The following is a 22097-nucleotide window of genomic DNA, read 5'->3' on the forward strand; positions in this document are numbered from 1 at the left end:
CACTCTCTCCACCCTCAATACCACGACTGAGGTGAGACCCTTGAGCAAGGCACTGAACCCCCAACTGCTCCCCGGGCGCCGCAGCAATGGCGGCCCACTGCTCCGTGTGTTCCGTGTGTTCCGTGTGTTCACTACTGTGTGTGTGCACTTGGATGGGTTAAATGCAGAGCACAAATTCCTAGTATGGGTCACCTCCTTTCCGATATTTAAGTACATGGCAAACAGTAACAACAACTATTTGGACAAAATTTGTAGGAGGAGTATTACTAAAAGCTACCAGATCTCAAGATGAGCACTAGTACGTTTTCGCACACTGTTATGATTACAGATTACCAGATTACTACGCCCATACTATTGGCAGGTTTAGGGTTAGGTGTGGGCAGAGGTTAGGATTAGGCAATTATGTAGCAATTTCAAAGAGAGGGGGTAAAAATTTGGCAGGGGGTCAAAAATGCACACAACACTGGACGTAACAAGCTTGCTTGGTAGCTCAGCCAGCACAGAATTGGACTTAGAATACAGAATCCTTGGGTACGAAAACACAGAGCATACCAAACCGTACTGAAACAGTGACTCTAAAACCGTGATACAAACTGAACCGTGAATAAAGCCTGGAATATACTACACAACTTTTAAAATCTGAACAGATTTTCAAAACACTAGGCATCATATGAAAACAATGAAAACAATATGCGTTCTAAAATCAGCTAAAAATATGAAACATGTTTGATATCCTACAACTGGATAGAATCTGTAGCTAAAAAATCATGGTCAGTGACCTATGGAATCTGTTAACTCAAGTCTGCAGACTGGCCCTGACTTTCAGCAACTAGCGTCAACTTCTCCAAACTGTAAATCGGCGGAAAATCAGGCTTAAAGTCACGTAGTGTATTCCAGTCTTAGGTTGAACCGTGGATCCTTAGTACATTCATCTGTTCCGGGAAACAACCAAACACTCTTTTAGTGCCACTCAGTGGACATTTCACATCGATTATGTCACGAAGTGCACATGACGCTACGTATTTCTCGCTTTGCCAAGAAGTTTCCACAGGTTGGTTTTCGTCATGAGATCAGGTTGCTGAAATCTCATCTTGCAGTTTTGTAGTATATTGTATACAACAGGCTGTACCTCTTATGCTTACAAAGAGACACACTGTCCAGTGCTGGGCATTTTAAATTCTAAATTTTATACATTAGGACTAGATAAACATATAACAGTTATATAATATAATAGTGTCATAGGCCACAATGCTTCATTTCAAAATAAGATTTGTTGTTTATGTTGTTTTCCTGATATGTCACTAGTTTGACATTAACGTGCCCCTATTATGCCATTTCAAATACTGGCTTACATGCAGTATGTAATGTAGCTGTGAAGTTGTAAAGCCAAAAGTACATGATAATTAAAGTTATTGTCTCCCCCGCCCCCCAAAAAAGAAATTGATTCTCAACAGCCTGAACAATCATTAGTAATTGGAATCCCACTTCCATGATGAGTACACGTCACATGGCAACACATCTGCATAATCCCAGCCTTTGTTCTATGTTGGCTGGCCGCAAGTCTCAAACACGTCATTTTACTGACAACTGCTTCTCTAATCTTAGGGAGTTCAATGCGGGATTCAAAAATGCTTACTCTTGAAAAATGGCTCAGTACCCAGTCTATTCAAACCAGCTGGCTCCACTGAATCACAACCTGCAAGTATGATAAATAATAGATGATTATATTGTCTATTGAGCATTTAAAATACATAACTATGCCAATGGGCGTATCTTTTCTGACACACACTGTACGCGGTAGACAGGGCTGGACTGGGACAAAAAATCGGCCCAGGCATTTTGATTAGAGACCGGCCCACCAGGTATTATTGTTATATAAGAGTGTCAATCTAAGTTTTATAAGAGTGTCAATTCTTATAATAATTTAAACAATTATTATCAATCAAGTATTATATTAATTAAATAACATACACATATATTTTACCGCCTTTGTTTAAATTTGTATAACACATTATCTTGTCGATCCATCAGTTCACATTTACAACTCGTGTTTGCTGCTTAAAACCATGGATTGATTTTCACATTGGTCTTTTGACAACAGCAGACGTACGAGCTGATTAAAAAAGTCAGATCATGCTCTTCCAACAGGAGGCGCTGTCAGAATGGTACACAAAGCAGCTCCGCAGCTCACCTTGAAACGTGCAGCGCTCATATTTATTCAATAAATTGGCTTTTAAAGTTTAATAGCAATTATTGTCTTTCAGTCCCCACGTAAGACATCCCAAAATCATAATTAAAACTTTCTTAACCCCTAATAACACTGCAGTCATCAATGAAAATCAAGACAAGAGCTTTTTTTCAAGCACCGACATTGAACAACCCTTAAATACGTTTCTTTTTATTTTTCCCCACTATGTTCGGCACACAAGAGAAATATTTGAGAGGTAAATTAATATCAGCATATGAAATATATTCGTCTATCATTGTCTCTGAGAGAATGTGCATGTCAGATGCTAAAAGCGCTGTTTTTACTTTCACTTTAACATACTGCGCTGTTTTCACGTTGCTTGTGTGATATCCATTGGCTCACATTCATGGTTTAAAACAAATATTTATAAAAATACAATAGAAACAGTATATAAAAACATTAGAAAAAAACAATGTATTTACAATATTGTGACGTAACCCCAACATAATGGTTTTTTTTTTCATTTTCACTCACTGAAAGCTACATCTACGCAATGCGCCGATCTCTGCTCTTATCACTGCATGGAAGATTGCACCCAAACGCCGACCCTGATGTGTAATATAATTTTTTTGTTAAGCGTTTGGTATTTTTTTATTTCATTATGTCAAAAGCCTTCACGGTCCGCATGAACGCGGATTCGGACCGGGGCAGTAATTGGTCCAGCCCAGAGTCGATCATGACCAATTGGCCAATCCACCACCTTTTAATAGATTATACCATTAAAAAAAAAAAAAACATCAGCCCACAAAATCACCATCGGCCCACCGGGCAAATGCCCGGTATGCCCGATGGCCAGTCCAGCCATGGCGGTAGACCAATCTGCCCAATCGGAGCTGAGGTTTAGAGGGACTGAATCTAAGAGCCGTTTCGAACAAATCGTTTGAGAATCGTGGGAAAATGAGGTGATATTAAATGCATATTTTGGGGGAAAGAAAGCACTGTTTGACCTTGCGTACATGTAAACCTAGTGTAGGAGACTGCCAAAACAATATTAGGAACCTTTAAAATGGCAGTAGGGAGACTTTAAGTATGCAGCATTCAATGTAAAATCCTTTGTAATGGACACAGGGTCTGAAAGGGTTAAGGAACTGGATACAAAAGTGCTTCAGCATAGAATGTGTGTTTCAGTTACAGTACATACTGTATGGATTAGAACCAAAATAACATACAATAAAACTGTCTTCCTGTTGTGAGGAGGGGAAAAAAAAGATGAAGATGAAAAAAGGCCAGGAGCAAAAGAGGAAAGGGGTGGAATAATCAGCGTGTTAGTAAACCTGTGGCGCAGGACATGAAAGAACATTCACTGTCACCTTCAGTCACCGCTGGGACCTTCAACCCAGCAGCTATATAACTATAACATATGACATCCAGAAGAAAATACACCATTGCCCTTTTTAAACATGTACAGTTATGCTTAAAATGGATTACAGACCCTTCCACCTTGTAATTTAGGTTATCAAAACGCAGGAAAGCCACAGACCTCCATCAGCACACCTGCACTATGTTTGAACTGTCCTTACATAAGGATAGACAGAAAGCATTGAATCTCTCTGATGGGATATGTTGCTGCTGGCAGTTTCATTCTCTTTCATCCTCTCATACAAGCTCTCAGATGAATGTATGAGTGTGTGAGACATTTACAGCAGATAAAGCCTCTCTGTCTCTGTCTGAAATCATCAGTAAAAAGTAATAACAGATTGCCAGAAAATATCATTTGCCAAAGATGAGTGTCGGTATGCGCACACGCACGCTCCTGCCATCGAGCTGTCATTTTTCAAACATCAACTTGGCAATAAGCAATAACAAGGGAGACGAAAACAAAAGACAAATGCCAGAGAACAACACAGCAGCATAACCACACACTGTCAATCAAATGAGAGTGACCTTAATGCACTTTAGCACTAAACCATCTGTCACAGGAAATGAGAGTGAACATCAGAAAGAGGATGCTCAGGCACTCGCTAACAAATCGCTCTGGGATTCCTCACTGTCACGACATGAAAATGAGGAAAATTACCTCTTTGTTGACTCGGCAGAATTCGCAAGTATTTGTGTTTCCTGCTTTAATGCAAAACTGTAAAGTAATTCTATAGCTCATTAGCAGTGAGAAATCAGGAAAAGTCTCTTGGGAATCCTTTGGGATTGCAAATCAAATCCACTCACATTAATGCCAATACAGAGTGTCCTCAAGTCTGAGAACACCAGTGAAAATGCTTCTGCTTATAGTCTATTTTTTAGTTTTTGTATTACTATTTATAAAGATCTGGAATACATTTCAAATATTTACAAAGAATGTTGTTAAAAAGTGCTTTTTTGTCATCTCTTATTTCACATATACTTACACTGCTGTTCAAAAGTTTGGGATCAGTAAGATTTTTAATGTTTTTTAAAGAAGTTTCTTAACCTTAATATTAACCTGTGATCCTTTTTTTCAGGATTCTTTGATGAATAAAAAGCATAAAAGAATAGCATTTATTTAAAATATTTGTTTTCTAACAATATACACTACTGTTCAAAAGTTTGAGGTCAGTACATTTTGTATTCTTTCATTTTTTAAAAGAAGATAATACTTCTATTCACCAAGGATATGTTAAATTGATAAAAAGTGATTAGCACTTATATAAGACTTATATTGTTATAAAAGATGTATAATTTGAATAAATGCTGCTCTTTTTAAAATTGTATTCATCAAAATCCTTAAAAAAGGTTTCACATGTTCCAAAAGAATATTTGCCAGCACAACTGTTGCCAACATTGATAATTCTAATAATAAATCAGCATATTAGAATGATTTCTGAAGGATCATGTGACACTTAAGACTGGAGTAGTGGCGGATGAAAATTCAGCTTTGCATCATAGGAATAAATTATAATTTAGTATATTAATTAAGTATATTAAACTAGAAACCATTATTTTATATCGTAAAAACATATTACAATATTACTGTTTTTTTCAGTATTTTTGATCAAATAAATGCAGCCTTGAGTCTTACTGATCCCAAACTTTTGAACAGCAATGGCCAATAAATAACCATAATATTTCTGGAATCTTCCATTCCACAAAAGGTTCTTCGTAGTGGAAAAAGGTTCTTTAGATCATTAAAACTTTCTTCACACTAAGAAAAAAATGTTTCTTTTAAGAACTGTTCACTGAAAGGCTCTTTAGGGAACCATAAATGGTTCTTCTACAGTCTAAAAAATAAAGCTTCTTTATTTAAAATGGTTATTCTATGACGTTGCTGTAAAAAACATCTTTTTCAACCTTTATGTTTAGACTGTAAGACACCAAAGACATCTTTACACAGCTGAGTTAAGGTTGTTCTGTGTCTGCTCACAAGACATAATGCACACAAAAGCATGACTAAATTATGCCAGCTCTGACCCACTTCAGTCCATAGTATCAAGGTATACATTTATCATTGCCTTGTAAATGCATTTATGCCATCTTAGGTGTCTGTGTAAAGACACCTAAAGACACCTAAATGTCACTTCAAAAGCACTTCTGTGCCACTTTTACAGTATAAATTTGGCACAAGTGAGTCAGGACCTCAAAATAGCAGGTTTATGGTCAATAAGAGTGCTATGTCACAAATTAGCTTATTTGATTAATTACCTACAAATAGTTCGGAATCAGAATTATTTGTGCATTTACAATCTAAACTTTATAGTTTCTATATAAAACCTAAAGGGAAAGTTTACCCAAAAATGAAAATTCTATCATTAATTACTCACCCTTACGTTGTTCTAAAACCGTAAGACTTTTGTTTATCTTCAAAACGCAAATTAAGATATTTTTGATGAAATCCAAGAGCTTTCTGACCCTCCATAGACAGCAATGTAACTGAAATGTTCCCAGACCCAGAAACATAGTAAGAACATTGTTAAAATAGTCCATGTGACACCAGTGGTTCAACTTTAATTTTACAAAGTTACAAGAACACCTTTTGTGTGTAAAATATTGACTTTATTCAACAATTCTTGTCTCTGCCATAACAGTATCACAATGCATGCGTCAGTGTGGAGGACGGTGACGCAGAATGTGTTCTGAAGACGTATTCATGTAGACAGTGAAGAACTATCTCTTTAAGGTTTAAAATAAGATTGTTTTGGACCCCACTGTATATGCAGGGCAGAAATCCTTCTACATATGAGCATTAGTGTGTGCATCTCTTTGTGAGATGATTAAAAGATTTCTCATCATCCATCTCCCTTTCACAAGAGCAGACGATTGAGTTCAACACTGCAGCCAAAATTCCATATCAGCTGAGAGCAGACACAATCAATCCATCTGTAAGTCCTCAAAGACACTCCACGTCATCATGAATTTATCTCCAACCTCCATCACCTCTTTTCAGCTACAATCAATTTATCCTCAAACAGTTTGGCCGCCATCCAGGTGTGATTAAACTATTTCAGAGTGCAGCCACAGCCAATCTAAATCAGAGTCCTAGAAAAAAAAAAATCAATCAAATATCACAAAACTGTCCCTGGGTCCCAATTTGCATACGATACATCCTACGAAGTATGTGAAATTAGAATTAGTATCAAATCATAGAAAAAGTCCCTGGATGGTCTACTACTTTCAGTGTATGTTCAAATTATGATCATGATCATCTATTAAAAGTGGAGTGGAGTTAGATTACAAGATTAAATTAGAAACGAGCCAAAGTTATACACATGAGCACCAACCATGGGTTGTAAGACTCTGAGTAAAATATAAAAGATTTACACACACACACACACACACACACACACACACACACAAATACATAAATACAGTGCCTTGCAAAAGTATTCATACCCCTTCATTTTTTTCACATTTTGTTTTGTTGCAGCATTATGTTAAACTGCTTTAAATTAGTTTTTCCCCACATCAATTTACACTCCATACACCATAAAAATGACAAAGCAAAAACCAGATTTGCAAATTTGACACATTTATTAAAAATAAAACATTGAAATAAGTACATTGCATAAGTATCCATACCCTTAACTCAGTACATAGTTGAAGCACCTTTACAGCCTCAAGTCTTTTTGGGTATGATGTGACAAGCTTTGCACATCTGCATTTGGCAAGTATCTGCCATTCTTTGCCTCACCTTTTCACCTCTCAAGCTCTGTCAGCTTGGATGGGGGCTGGCAGACATTTTCTACAGTCGTGGCCAAAAGTTTTGAGAATGACACAAATATTAGTTTTCACAAAGTTTGCTGCTAAACTGCTTTTAGATCTTTGTTTCAGTTGTTTCTGTGATGTACTGAAATATAATTACAAGCACTTCATATGTTTCAAAGGCTTTTATCGACAATTACATGACATTTATGCAAAGAGTCAGTATTTGCAGTGTTGGCCCTTCTTTTTCAGGACCTCTGCAATTCGACTGGGCATGCTCTCAATCAACTTCTGGGCCAAATCCTGACTGATAGCAACCCATTCTTTCATAATCACTTCTTGGAGTTTGTCAGAATCAATGGGTTTTTGTTTGTCCACCCGCCTCTTGAGGATTGACCACAAGTTCTCAATGGGATTAAGATCTGGGGAGTTTCCAGGCCATGGACCTAAAATTTCAACGTTTTGGTCCCCGAGCCACTTAGTTATCACTTTTGCCTTATGGCACGGTGCTCCATCGTGCTGGAAAATGCATTGTTCTTCACCAAACTGTTGTTGGATTGTTGGAAGAAGTTGCTGTTGGAGGGTGTTTTGGTACCATTCTTTATTCATGGCTGTGTTTTTGGGCAAAATTGTGAGTGAGCCCACTCCCTTGGATGAGAAGCAACCCCACACATGAATGGTCTCAAGATGCTTTACTGTTGGCATGACACAGGACTGATGGTAGCGCTCACCTTTTCTTCTCCGGACAAGCCTTTTTCCAGATGCCCCAAACATTCGGAAAGAGGCTTCATCAGAGAATTTGACTTTGCCCCAGTCCTCAGCAGTCCATTCGCCATACTTTTTGCAGAAGATCAATCTGTCCCTGATGTTTTTTTTGGAGAGAAGTGGCTTCTTTGCTGCCCTTCTTGACACCAGGCCATCTTCCAAAAGTCTTGGCCTCACTGTGTGTGCAGATGCGCTCACACCTGCCTGCTGCCATTCCTGAGCAAGCTCTGTACTGGTGGCACTCCGATCCCGCAGCTGAATCCTCTTTAGGAGACGATCCTGGCGCTTGCTGGACTTTCTTGGACGCCCTGAAGCCTTCTTAACAAGAATTGAACCTCTTTCCTTGAAGTTCTTGATGATCCTATAAATTGTTGATTTAGGTGCAATCTTAGTAGCCACAATATCCTTGCCTGTGAAGCCATTTTTATGCAACGCAATGATGGCTGCACGCGTTTCTTTGCAGGTCACCATGGTTAACAATGGAAGCACAGTCATTTCAAGCATCACCCTCCTTTTAACATGTCAAGTCTGTCATTCTAACTAGGGGTGTAACGATTCATTCATTTTCTCGATGCATCGATTACAAATCCTGCCGATGCATATGCATCGATCTTGAAACATGGATTTTTGAATCGTAAATCGTTTGTTTCAGTCAATAAGCGATTTAATATTTTAAAATCGAATGAATCGCGATTATATAACGAATATACGATGGATAATTTAAAAAAATAAAAATAAATCTTAAATTAGTTGCGTCTGCGACGTAAAGTGCGCCCTCACTGCAGTGGCGCAGTGGATTACGTCACTAATCTTCAATTCGCGCCTGTTTGTTGTCATCTGAATAAACGCAACAGTGCACAATGGAGGGCAACGAAGAAGTAGAAATTTGCAAGGCACCAGCCAACATGAGATCAAAGGTTTGGGATTACTTCGGTTTTCACAAAGTAAATGGAAAGATTGACAAGTCCGTTGCAGTTTGCAGACATTGTAAATCTGAGTTAAAATACTTTGGAAATACAACGAATCTCCGCAGACGTCATGCCATTAATATAGACATACCTGCACCTTAAAAGCAGCTAGTATTTCAGGGTCAGACGTGAGAAGTGTACAAATACAGTGTCTTTGCTGTATTTACACACTTTCTTTGCTGTATTTATACACTTTCTTTGCTGTATGTACACACTTTGCTGTATTTCCTAAATGTTTAGGAAATGTGTGCAATGTTTACAATAAAAGCACTCATTGTGCATTGAATATGTAGAAGTAGTATTATTTTTCTGGGTTTACTTGCCTTAATGTATTTTGAGTCCTAAGAAGTTAAGCTATTGAACTGAAGTCCTGAATCAAGTTATTAAATCTATTGAATGGTCATGAATTTCCCAAAAAATGATTTTATTTGCTCAGATACAGATGTATACTAAAATTTACAGAATAGAATCGTTAATAATCGAATCGAATCAAATTTCATTGTTAATCGAATCGAATTGAATCGTTCTGATTTGCAAAAATCGTTTTTGAATCGAATCAAAAACCTCTGAATCGTGAATCGAATCGATTCGCTGTCTACCCAAAGATTCACAGCCCTAATTCTAACCCAATCAGCCTGACATAATGATCTCCAGCCTTGTGCTCGTCATCATTCTCACCTGAGTTAACAAGACGATTACTGAAATGATCTCAGCAGGTCCTTTAATGACAGCAGTGAAATGCAGTGGAAAGTTTTTTTTCGGGATTAAGTTAATTTTCATGGCAAAGAAGGAATATGCAAATCATCTGATCACTCTTCATAACATTCTGGAGTATATGCAAATTGCTATTATAAAAACTTAAGCAGCAACTTTTCCAATTTCCAATATTTATGTAATTCTTAAAACTTTTGGCCACGACTGTAGAGTCCTAGTTGTTCCAATCATCTTCCATTATGGATAATGGAGGCTACATGCTTCTGTGAACCTTCAATGCAGCAGATTTTTTCTGAACTCTTCCCTAGATCTTTGCCTTAACGCAAGTCTGTCACTGAGCTCTACAGGCAGTTATCTTGACTCCATAATTGCTTTGCCATTATGGAGTAGGGAGTGTAGATTGATGTGGGAAAAAAGTAATTTAAAGTAGTTTAACATAAGGCAGCAACATAAAATGTGAAAAAAATGAAGGGGTATGAATAATTTCGCAAGTCACTGTAAATAAAATGAAAAATAAATATGGTATTTTTTTGTTAAAGAATATTGTATCAAAGTTGTATCAAACATACAGAATCAAAATGTGTTACCCGTTGCCAGTGGTTGCTCTTGTGTATCAAACTGACTGTTGTATTGATCTGACAGAGTGATGCTAGGCCACCAGGAAAAAATAAATAAATAAATAAAAAGCTCCAGTACAGAGTGTCCTGTCTTTCTGTTTTTTTTTTTTATCATCACATTCAAAATAATGCATTTTTTTTTATTTTAACCCATTTCATTTTACCTGCTTGTTTACTTTATACAGTCTACAATGCAAAAATGTCTATCCCTTGTGGTCCAACCAACGTTTTTAATTGTAAACAGTGCTAGATCTGTGCACTTTTCTCTCCTGATTCAGACGAGACGCCTTTTCCCTGAAGAAAGCAATATCATGGATAGAGAGTTGTTTAGCCAGAATCAGCAATTTGAAGTAAAGAAAGTCTTAAATTCAAGTCTTGATGGATTTGTTTCTTACAAACATTCAAATTTTTGTTTCACAAGACATTAATTGATGGACTGGAGTCGTTTAAACTCTTATTCTGACGGCACCCATTCACTCCAGAGGATCCACTGGGGAGCAAGTGATGTAATGCTAAACTCCAAATCTGTTACAATGAAGAAACAAAATCGTCAACATTTTCAGAACATTTCATTTTTGGGTGAACCATTCTTTCAATATTTTAACACAAAAAGATTCACCTACAGATGCAAAAGGCGCGTGTTTGGTTTGTGTTAACTACTGTACATATTATTACATGCATCATTAAGCAAAAACATCAGCAGACTCTTGGCATGAAAGACCCACGTTTGGCAGATCTTCAAGGATGTGCTGCTGCTTATTTCCTCGTCAGTATGGTAGGGTAGTGTAAATTAAATGAAATTAAACTAAATGAGGAATAACAAATCGGGGGAGTTAAAACGACAGGATGCACACAGCTGTCCAGGGAAGCAGTCATTTACAGCTCCAAACACTTTTTAAAATGTTCAAATATAGGTCTGAGACATATATAAGAACAACCGTTTTAAAATGACAGTAGCAAACAAACACACAATACACACCGCCGTTTGAAAGTTTTGTCAGTAAGATTTGTAATGCTTTTTAAAGGTTTTTCTGCTCATCAAGTCTATGTTTATTTGATTAAAAATACAGAAAAAAAACACAATATTGTGAAATATTATTGCAATTTAAAATAGTGGTTTTCTATTTTAAAATACTTTCTTTCTTTTCTACTTTAGAACAGGGAACATAATCTGAAGTAATACTGAATGTATTAGTGAGAAATTTGCTTGTTAGATATTAATAAATTCAGGGAATGGGGAATATTTAGTTTTTAAATCATTTGTTAGTATGGAACAACTGCTAGAAAGACTGTGCTTTTGTGTAAAAGTGTTTTTCTGTTAATTGAAATGTCTGTGATGAAATTCCTATTCTATATTTATTTTATACTTATGAGCTATACATTCACATAGTGTATTGAGAACTTATAAAGTGTGTAATTCACACAATACAAGCTATTAGTTTGTTTTATGTTTAGCTAATTAATACACTGTTAGGACAGAAACAAGTATAAAGGGTCTATAAGACAAAAATAAGACAACAACCAATAAAGGCCTTATAAATAGCTTGTAATGGCATACAAGTCCATAACTAGCCACTTACAAATGCAGTTATTAGTCATTAATTACTGTCTAATTCCTGATCCTTAAAATAAAGTGTTACCAAAATTTATTCCTGTGATGCAAAGCTGAATTTTCAGCATCATTACTCCAGTCTTCAGTGTCACATGATCCTTCAGAAATCATTGTAATATGCTGATTTATTATCAATGTTGAAAACAGTTGTGCTCCTTAATATTTTTTTTAGGATTTAGGATTATTTGATGAATAAAACATTAAAAAGAACAACATTTTAAATCTTTAAAACAATTAAATAAAAATCTTACTGATCCCAAACTTTTGAACGGCAGTGTATATTACTCTATATTTCAAATAAAATTTTCATACTACACATAACTGTGTTCCATGATCTGGTTATGTGCATGTGTGTATATTTTATTTTTGTGCTACAGACCTGTGCTTAGCAGTATAATTTATAAAGGCTCTCAAAAATCAAAGCCACAAAATGAAACTCAAAAGCCTATGCATGACCTTTAATTTGTTGAGGCTATAATTAACACACATTTATCTCATGTCCACAGATAATTACATAAAATCAAGCCTAAATAATGACAGACACCAAAAGTGGGTTAGCAGGGGGCATGCTGGTTACATCTGAAAAAGTAATTTTTGGTTGAAATACTTTCTCATATCCCAAATGGATATGCTTAGTCTATCTGACCAATGGCAGAGGGGAAAAAGTTCTGGAAAACAGTAATTATTTTGGCAATCACGTTTAGTGAGTCTACCGCCTCAGAATTTCAACATTTCTGCATTCAGTTCAGATTTATTTTTATAGATTTTGTTAAACAGGAATTGTCTCAAAGCAATTTTCAGTCTGAGGCCTAGATTGAACACAAGAGACAAAAAATAGTTAAAGAAAAACGGCCTCAATAATTCAAAGCTGCAATGGGACATGCTTTCTCCTCTTTTAGCATTAAAAGAACAAATTCTTGGTCATCAGACACTGCAGTACAATGAAGGTACTAAATTTTGTCTTCTATTGATTGGTTATGGAAAATTAGGTCAGACCGATCCATTTTATCTGTCACAAATTCCATGTAATGGCAATGATGACAAGAGATCAAACTGTGTGTGAAAATAAATCAGCTACATTTATCAGTGCTATCGATCTCTCCACAAGGTCAGGAGCATAAACAAGGTCACTGTGACATCAAAAACTTTATTACAGGCTCTGATGATATTCTCATGAAACTACTGCATGATTACTGAACTGCTTCAAGAAAATCAATCACATTTTAAATTTTAAACAGCATGTGTTTTAGTAAGTCTAAGTATTTTGGTTTATGGTTGTTAGGTTTCCTTTAGTGGTGTGAGGGAGTCTCTGTGTGTGTGGACACACATTACAAAAGAATTTAAAGCTCATTACAACTTAAAGAGCCCATGACCAAAGAAGCAATTTGTAATACTTACACTTGGCTAAACGATGGACTACTTAATTGACTCCATAATCTTTTAAAGCTGAGCCAAAAAAAAAATCGTCATTTTCATCATTTAATCACAAGATTAATGAAACTCTCTGCTGCTTTTAACACGTTTAGGCATAAAAGTGTTTATTTGTCTCTGGCAATAATATTTGGCAGAATGTCATTTTCAATTTGACTGCAAATAGTTGATGTTGTGGAGAAATGCTAATTTTTATATTTTGAATGGATTTGTTAGTTGTTGATTTCAATAACATCAACAGTTCTAATAATACATAATAAAGTGTTTGAATAATGAGTAAATGAGAATAACTTTTTGTTTTCCTCCAAGGAGGCAAGGGAGGCAGTGTCTCCTCAAAAAATTGGATGAGAAAAAAAATCATAGTACAAAAATAAAACAACGCAAGTATTACAAAACATGAAAAAAATAAATAAATAAATCACTTGTTTTTCTAAAGTAAAACTGTCCAAGAGCGACACCAGCAGGTAAAGTTATAGCAGACGTCAGTGTCTCTCTAGCCTCCCCTGAGCCCATTAAGTTTTAACACACCTAAAGCATGCGGTGAGTTTGGTGGGGGGTAATTGTGAATGAATGAGGGAAAGTAATGTGAGAGAAGGCAATGCTTCCACATCACAATATGATTGGATATGACTGGTTAAGATCGGCTGTGATTGGTTCAAGCGATAAATCCCGCCTCTTGTGTTTATGCACGTTTGTGAATCAGTTTGAATGAACAATAAAATGGCGTTAATGGGAAGTCTAATTTAATAAAGTAAGTAAACACCTCACACAGATATAACCACTTTGTTGTGTAAAAATAAGACTTGAAATGGCCTGAAAATATGATCTGTGGAGTTTTTTAGTGAACAATGAGCTTGTTGAAATTAGAGGTACATTTCCATGTCTGTGACCAGGGTTTACCGAACTCTGATGACTGATGATCCGACAATAAGTTAATTATGAAAAAAAAAAAAAAAACAGCTAAACATCAGTTCATAAATAAAATATTTAATTGTTTAAATTAAATATATTGTTTAAATTGTTACTGCCTCAAGTTATTATTTTGGAATAAATATAAAATGCTTAAAAACACAAGATTTATACTTGGTTTTAATAAACAGAATAGCCTATTAATTACATTGTTGTATGTTGAATGTAAAAAAACAACACAGATTTTTATAGTGTAAGTAATATTTATTTCACCAAAAAACTAAGTTAGACTTGAATTTACATTTAATTAAAATAAAAAATGTGAGGATTTTGCATTTCAGAACACCACTGCACAGGCGCACACCACTGATAACTATATATTTCCAACATTTATTTATCTCATATAAACCATGAACAACGGTTCAAGATCCCTCTGCGCTTTGAGTATTATATCGCAGTGGGTTAACATGCCAATTTACAGTAGAGTCTAACAGTCTATGAGCTTCGTGTCTGGATAAACCCAGATATGACACCTAAAAATCCTTCACCAAAGAATGATAAAATGTGAGAAATTCCTGCTAAATTCTTAAAGATAAAGCAGCTATGAGAAACAAGTGAACATCTCTTGGCTTTTATCTCTCTTCCCTCGTTCCCGGCTCTATGAGAACTTTCACCCAGAGAAACATCATTCCATTAGGCAGTCACGCTCGTGGATGCGGCCTTTCCGCTTTCCGGAGCTGGAGGATGTGAACGCTGGTTGCTTCACTCACTTTCCAATGCATGTATTAAACTCCCAAATGTCAGAGATAGCCACTGTCTTTTATATCTGTTTTAGCTTGGTTTCAAGACACTGAGCAAGGAGATTTTAATCTCAGGCCTCATGCTCCTACTATAGCTGCTGAAGTAATGGGAGTTTTTCCAACAGAACGAGTCCCTCAGAATGGGAAAGGACTTTTCTATACTGCAAGCATCATTAGCGCAGTTCATAAAACACACACCATAGTGGGTGATTTATATATGGAAAGAAAACACCATCTATCTGAACATAATATAATGTAATAATGTTTAACAGGGACATATAATGAAAATCTGACTTTTTTGACGTTTAAGTGCTATAATCGGGTCCCCTGTGCATCTACCAACTCAGAAAATGTTTTGGTAAGCCTTTCTCTAAAAGCATGTGAAAAAATGAGCTGCTCAGATTTTGCTCCCCCCTGTGACGTAGAAGAGATCTTATTATAATAATACCGCTCCTTAATCTGCACTTTTCCATCCACGTCGCCGTCATTTTGTTTTCGCAAGCGACAATGGTGTACTAGCCATGGTGAAAGTTTGAGGAAAGCATGCTAACTGTTCTGTCTTAGGCTGCACAGACGAGCACAGAACACTATTTAGAATCCCAGCCTTTGATGAGACAAGAGAGCAGTGGATTTATTGATTTATTTACTATTTTATTACGCAGCTGCCACACAGATCTAATATATTTTTTCCAAGCGGTTTATCTTCACAGACATAACCGACTGTTTTTGTAACTTGTGTGTTTTTAACATAAACTTGTGTGTATTTGACCGTTTAAGTGCAATAAGACATGAAAGCACTATTTTTGTGTGCTTGCTTCAGATGGGTGTGCTCAGAAAACCATATATCAGAAGTTTAAACTAATATGTGACCCTGGACCACAAATCCAGTCTTAAGTAGCACGGGTATATTTGTAGCAATAGCCAAAAATACATTGTATGGGTCAAAATTACCGATTTTTCTTTTATGCTAAAAATCATTAGCATATTAAGTAAAGATCATGTTCCATGAAGATATTTTGTAAATTTGCTACCATAAATATATAAAAACTTGATTTTTGATTAGTAATATGCATTGCTAAGAACTTCATTTGGACAACTTTTAAGGCGATTTTCTCAATATTTAGATTTTTTTGCACCCTCAGATTCCAGGTTTTCAAATAGTTGTATCTCAGACAAACATTGTCCTATTTTAACAAACAATATATTAATGGAAAGCTTATTTACTCAGCTTTCAGATGACGTAAGAATCTCAATTTCGACAAATTTACAGTTATGACTGGTTTTGTGGTCCAGGGTCACATATGGTTTAATACGCATGATTTCAGCGAGATAGACATGATAATCAAAACCAAATAGATGTTCTTTGGCAGAGTATCTGAGGTACAGGCTGTAAAAGCACAACTCTATTCTGTAAAATTGGACAGGGAACAGCAGCTCGTTTGCATTTGAAGAAACATGCACAAAATCAGCATGGTTTTGCTTTCACTCAAAATTGGCTTTTTTGAAATGACATAATAAATGATCTGTGGGGTATTTTGAGCTGAAACTTTACAGACAAATTCTGGGGACACCTGAGACATTACGTTACATTTCATATTGTAAAAAAGGGCATAATGAGTCTCCTTTATGTTTTATGGCACCAAATTTGTGACACCAAATCATGGATGTAGTCAGTTTGGGTAGTAGTCAGCAAAAAAGGCAATGAAGATGAGTTAAATAACATTTAATAATTATAAGATACAAATATGCTAATGCTTCAAACAGTATGGAATCTGAAACAAACCATAAAAGTATAACAACATTGTTTCTCTGACAAAGTAGAAGTGTCCTGCATTCTCATTTTGAAGGCCATTTCCTATTAATGAACTTTCCCCGTATCTCTAGTGTGGACGAATCTCACATTATTTCTTGAATAATTACTTGCTGGAGTTCCAGCGAGAGATAAGGCGGGACAAAGAAAGTGAAATTTATGCCGTTTGAAATTAAACTGTTTGCTTAAACTCTTTGTCTGAACCGCGCAAGCTATTAATGAAATGAAGGCAGGCGGCACTGAACTCCACTGAATCCATTACTGCAGCATCAGCTGCTGTTAATTCCACTGCTGAATATTTGTAATTAGAGACTGAGAAAAGATACTGCTCATCTTCGTTAAGGGACTTAGAAATGTGATTTAATGGAGGTCAGATATATTAGAGACAAGGATAGCTTTATTTGCAATGACTGTCAGTCTTGCTTTTCTGTCTTTGCCTCTTTCCTTCTGACGCTTCTTTCTTTTTGTGGCTCTTGCTCTCATTCACGCTCGGTTGAGCTTAGCGCTGTAGAAATAAGGGGGCCAGACGCTTTGGTTTTGGATCAGTGGCGTTTGATCCCTCCCCTCTACGGTGGGGCGCTGTCTAACGCCACACTGATTGACATTGTGTGGTTGTACGGTGACCTGTGGGGTGTACGAGCGCATTCACCATCACTCTCTCTGTCTCACAAACCTTGACACACATGTTTTGATTTAAATACACACTCAGATAGGGCTGAGCAATACAGCTGAAGAGTAAACGCTGTGGCTCTATGGTGCTATCAGACATTGCTCTTGTTTGTTTGAGCATCCAGGCACTGCAACACAAAATGCAAGTTTGGTCTGGAACTATCTGTTTAGGGAATTAGGGATTAGCATTAGGGAAAACTGTTTAAAAACAAAATTTATTTTATACATTTTCAAAAATTCCAGCTTATTTTTCCTGTTAGAGTGGGCGAAGCCATTTGTAAATTTAATGCATCTCATTTCCAGTCTCATCCACCTCCAGCTATTTTTAGCTGTACGAAACATCTTGTTTTGTTGCTTGATATTGCAAACTGGTGTTTCTTACCATATTATTTAAATCAAGTATCTTATTCATGAACACACTGGTTTGTAGTGCAAAGTTTTACCGTTTACTGCACTTCATTATTCTTCTCATTATTTCCCTACAGCGGCAAATGAAACAAAAGTCTCGCACATTACCATAATACAGCTTACTTATGCACTGAAAAATAAGTAATTTATACAAATATATGAAAAATAAACAGCTTAAAACAAGTTAATGAAAAAAATAGATTTAAAGGGGTCCTATAATGCTTTTTTACTTTTTTGAATTTTTGTGTGGTGTGTATATTTGGGCATTAAAAAACATCTACAAAGTCACAAATCTCAAAATCTACTCCAAAGGTTCTTTTCAAGAACTACAACGAACAGCTCCTTTGGACTACAGCGTTTGTTTTCCGGATGCTATGATGTCACAACGCGGTCCATTAGAATATCATTAAAATAAATCCCGCCTACGGAAATTCGAATCGTTGGCGGGTGAGGAGGGACAAAGCTAACTTTAGCAATGTAGCATGGACAGCTGCTTCTGGGATGCTTCAGCGAGCCGCAGGACGGCTGGTATAAACGCAAGCATTGGCGAAAGTGGCCGCAAACTGCTCCATGTCGGAGCCGCGCCGTTGATGTGTGTGGTACAGAGGGTCAAAACACATGCGGAGCTGTGGCTGATGTAAACACAAGCATTTAATAGAGTGACAGTCATTGGTGGCCGGGTAACAGCCGTGCCATAGACGTGTGCCGTGCACGTGAAGAGATTTATTCATCATACAGTGTAGATAGCTTCACTAGCCTTATGCTGGAGCTGGTTTCGGGCATATAAATAATTAAATAAATTAGCACAATAATGATAATATCATTTATCGGCGATCTCGCAGGCTGACGATAGGACCAACACTACTGTAGCGTATTATTTACTCACCCTCCATGCATCCTAGGTGTATATGACTTCCTTCATTCAGACGAATGCAATCAGAGTTATATTAAAAATGATCCTGGCACTCCCAAGCTTTAGAACATCATATACTGGTGTTTCCCTCCATCAGTACAAAACAAGTCCAATGAAGTGCATAATAAAAAGTGCTTCACATGGCTCCGGAGGGGTCAATAAAAGCCTCCTATAGCGAACCGATGTGTTTTTGTGAGAAAAATATCCATATTTCAAAAGTAAAAATCACTTTAATCTAGCTTGCGCAGTTGTACACAGAACTTGCTGCTTTGGGAAGGGGTGTGGCAGTACTGAAACATTGTCTAAGCAATCGCAACACAGTGGGACTGCTAACCAATCACAACACATTTCGTTTTTCGGAAGGCGGGCCTTCATCAAACCCGGAACTAATCGAGCCATTTGTGCCAGGCTGGGAAGAAAACTATTGTAATAATGTAAATTATGTGAAAAATAATGCGTTTTTTGAACCACCAAGCATGAGAGCATGTTCTAGTGCAACCACAAAACTAAATAAAGACTTTGTTAAAGAGCATAGGACCCCTTTAAGAGACGAAAAAATGTTTCAGTGTTGCATGAGCCTAGTAAAACACACCACAACAATTTATCTTGGATTAAGATTGAATAAAGATAATACAAATTTGTTGGGAAACGGCTGAAATGTGTTCAAAATGTTTGACAGCTTTCCTTAATAGCTAATGGAGCTTAATTTTTAATTGGCAAACATTTATTTAATCTAGTTACTTTTAGCTAAACAATTAAATTAAAACTAATTTAAACTAGTTTTAGTAAAAAATAATGTTTTCACCATTCATTTTATATGAATTTCACTCCACTGTCTAATTTTCTACATGAAATTATGACATTCTCCTTTTTTTCCAACAAATCACACAGTGCAAACTGCATTTGTGTGTGTGTGTGTGTGTGTGTGTGTGTGTGTGTGTGTGTACATACATGTAGTCTAAGTAGGCAAGCAGTCCTAGTTGTATATGACTCTCTTCTTTCAGACAAATACAATCTGAGTTATATTAAAAGATATTCTGGCTCTTCCAAGCTTTATAATGGTAGTGAATGGCTGTTGAGATTTTAAAACAAAATAAAGTGCATCCATCCAACATAAAAAGTGATCTACATGGCTCCAGGAGGGTTAATAAATGTCTTCTGAAGCGAATCAATGCATTTGTGTAAGAAAAATATCCATATTTAAAATTGTATAAAGCGCAATCTCTACCTTCCGCTAACTGTCGTACTCACAGCCATGAGAGAGTGGCGTTTCAGCGGATGACATAGGATGTGAACTATCATTTTAATGGCTAAATCAAAATCAATGCTGCTTAATTTTACACTGCCATCAAAATTGTCAATATTCAACATATGAATATGAATAACATATCTCCCAACAGTACACCCAGCCAAAAAGCATTTTTTATTAAATTACACATAGATACCTTGACTAAACTGCACACAACACACAAATATAAACACAGGCAGAGAGGTGTGAGAGATGTGTGATTATGATGAAGAGCATCATAATATGACAACCACTGTCCAGCAGCACGACTATCATTTCTGTGAGTCAGAGTTGAACTGTGTTGCCAGCTCTGCAAATAGATGCTTTTCCTGCAGCTCACTGCAAGTGCCCCAGACGGCAGCGCCATCAATGAGGACACTCAAGGGTTGCTTCATAGAAGCCTGCAAGTGTCTGTTTTCATGAAAGCCACTTTTTTTCCCAGACACAGCAGAAAGTGCACGTATTGTCCTGCCCTGCTCAAAACACTCTTTGTGTCGACATTCAAGGTACGGCCGTCCGACATTTAAAGATAAAAGAGTCTGACGTGGGAAAGGGGTTTGACTGCTACGCCATCAGAAGTGACTGTAGAGTTACTTTTCCCTTTTGTCTCCTGAAGTCCATACTTCCTGTGCAATTTACTCTGCAGCCACAAACATCAAAACACAGCTATGTTCTCAAACATACTGCCTATAATTTGAAGTAAGAGTTTTTTTCCTGTGAATTAATAATATTGTGGCTTGCAACAAAAGCTGAAGACAGCAGACAAGCTTTGATGTGTCTCTGCTAAATCGCCTATTATAGACAGCTAGCACTTATTCAGCTGTGACGTGTGTTCATGTAAAAGGGGTTGTGAGGAGATTACTAATGAGCAGGAGATCCCTGTAAACTTCATTAGGATGACTTTGACACGCTTGAACATGTCATAGTTGCTCTAGGGTGATCATTACCATCAATCTCCATAAGGGAGGGGAAAAAATTCACATGACCTTAGGCTCCTCACATTTAATTATACTCACACAGACTCACAGGACATATTTATTAGATGTATTTGAAAACATTCTAATATCAAGTGAGAAAAACCATATGGGGCTCATAAGAACAATTTTATATAGTCATGTGAATCCCTGATCTGTGCTTAAACATGCACCGCTGCCAATAATTTATAATTGAGTGTTAATTTCAGTCTGTGCATGATAATTCATTTCCATACTCACATATTCATTAACATATGTGGAGAGAAAAAACCTAATTAATATCACAATCATATGCATCCAGCATGATACTAAAATGGCAGTAAAAGGGGGAAAGTGAGGAATTGTTTATAAAACTATTCATCAAACTGACAATTTACAGGTTTTTTGCTTTACTACCTTTACCTTTCTATGAAAAAATGGCATTATTTTTAGTTACAATAAAGAACTGTGAAACGATTTAGTAAAGACTCTTACCTTTTTCTTATTGGTGGGACAGATGTAGAAGTTTGTGACTATGATGGTTGTCCCAGGCATCAGGTTGAGCTTGGTATAGGTTGACCCATAATCACTGGATCTGCATGGAGGAAAGAAGCAAGAGAGAGAAAGGTCTAAATTACACTGCTTAATTACTGAGTCACACACAGAAAGATATGATAGGACACAAACGTACAGTTGAAGTCAAAAGTTTACATACACCTTGCAGAATCTGCAAAATGTTAATTATTTTACCAAAATAAGAGGGATCATACAAAATGCATGTTATTTTTTATTTAGTACTGACCTGAATAAGGTATTTCACATAAAAGAAGTTTAAATATAGTCCACAAGAGAACATAATAGTTGAATTTATAAAAATGACCCT

At 36.5% G+C, this 22097-nt stretch overlaps 1 protein-coding gene across 1 annotated transcript in view; it reads right to left on the bottom strand.

The window, feature by feature from the left end:
* sorcs2 (sortilin-related VPS10 domain containing receptor 2) overlaps nucleotides 1-22097 on the bottom strand; it is a 243095-nt gene that overhangs the window by 90586 nt on the left and 130412 nt on the right. The window contains exon 3 of the mRNA XM_073837000.1: nucleotides 21710-21809. Within this exon, the coding sequence (XP_073693101.1) occupies nucleotides 21710-21809 (100 nt within the window). The remainder of the gene's footprint in view (nucleotides 1-21709; nucleotides 21810-22097) is intronic.

The sequence above is a fragment of the Garra rufa genome, chromosome 3 (assembly GCF_049309525.1).
Source record: "Garra rufa chromosome 3, GarRuf1.0, whole genome shotgun sequence".
NCBI classification, from domain to species: Eukaryota; Metazoa; Chordata; class Actinopteri; order Cypriniformes; family Cyprinidae; genus Garra; species Garra rufa.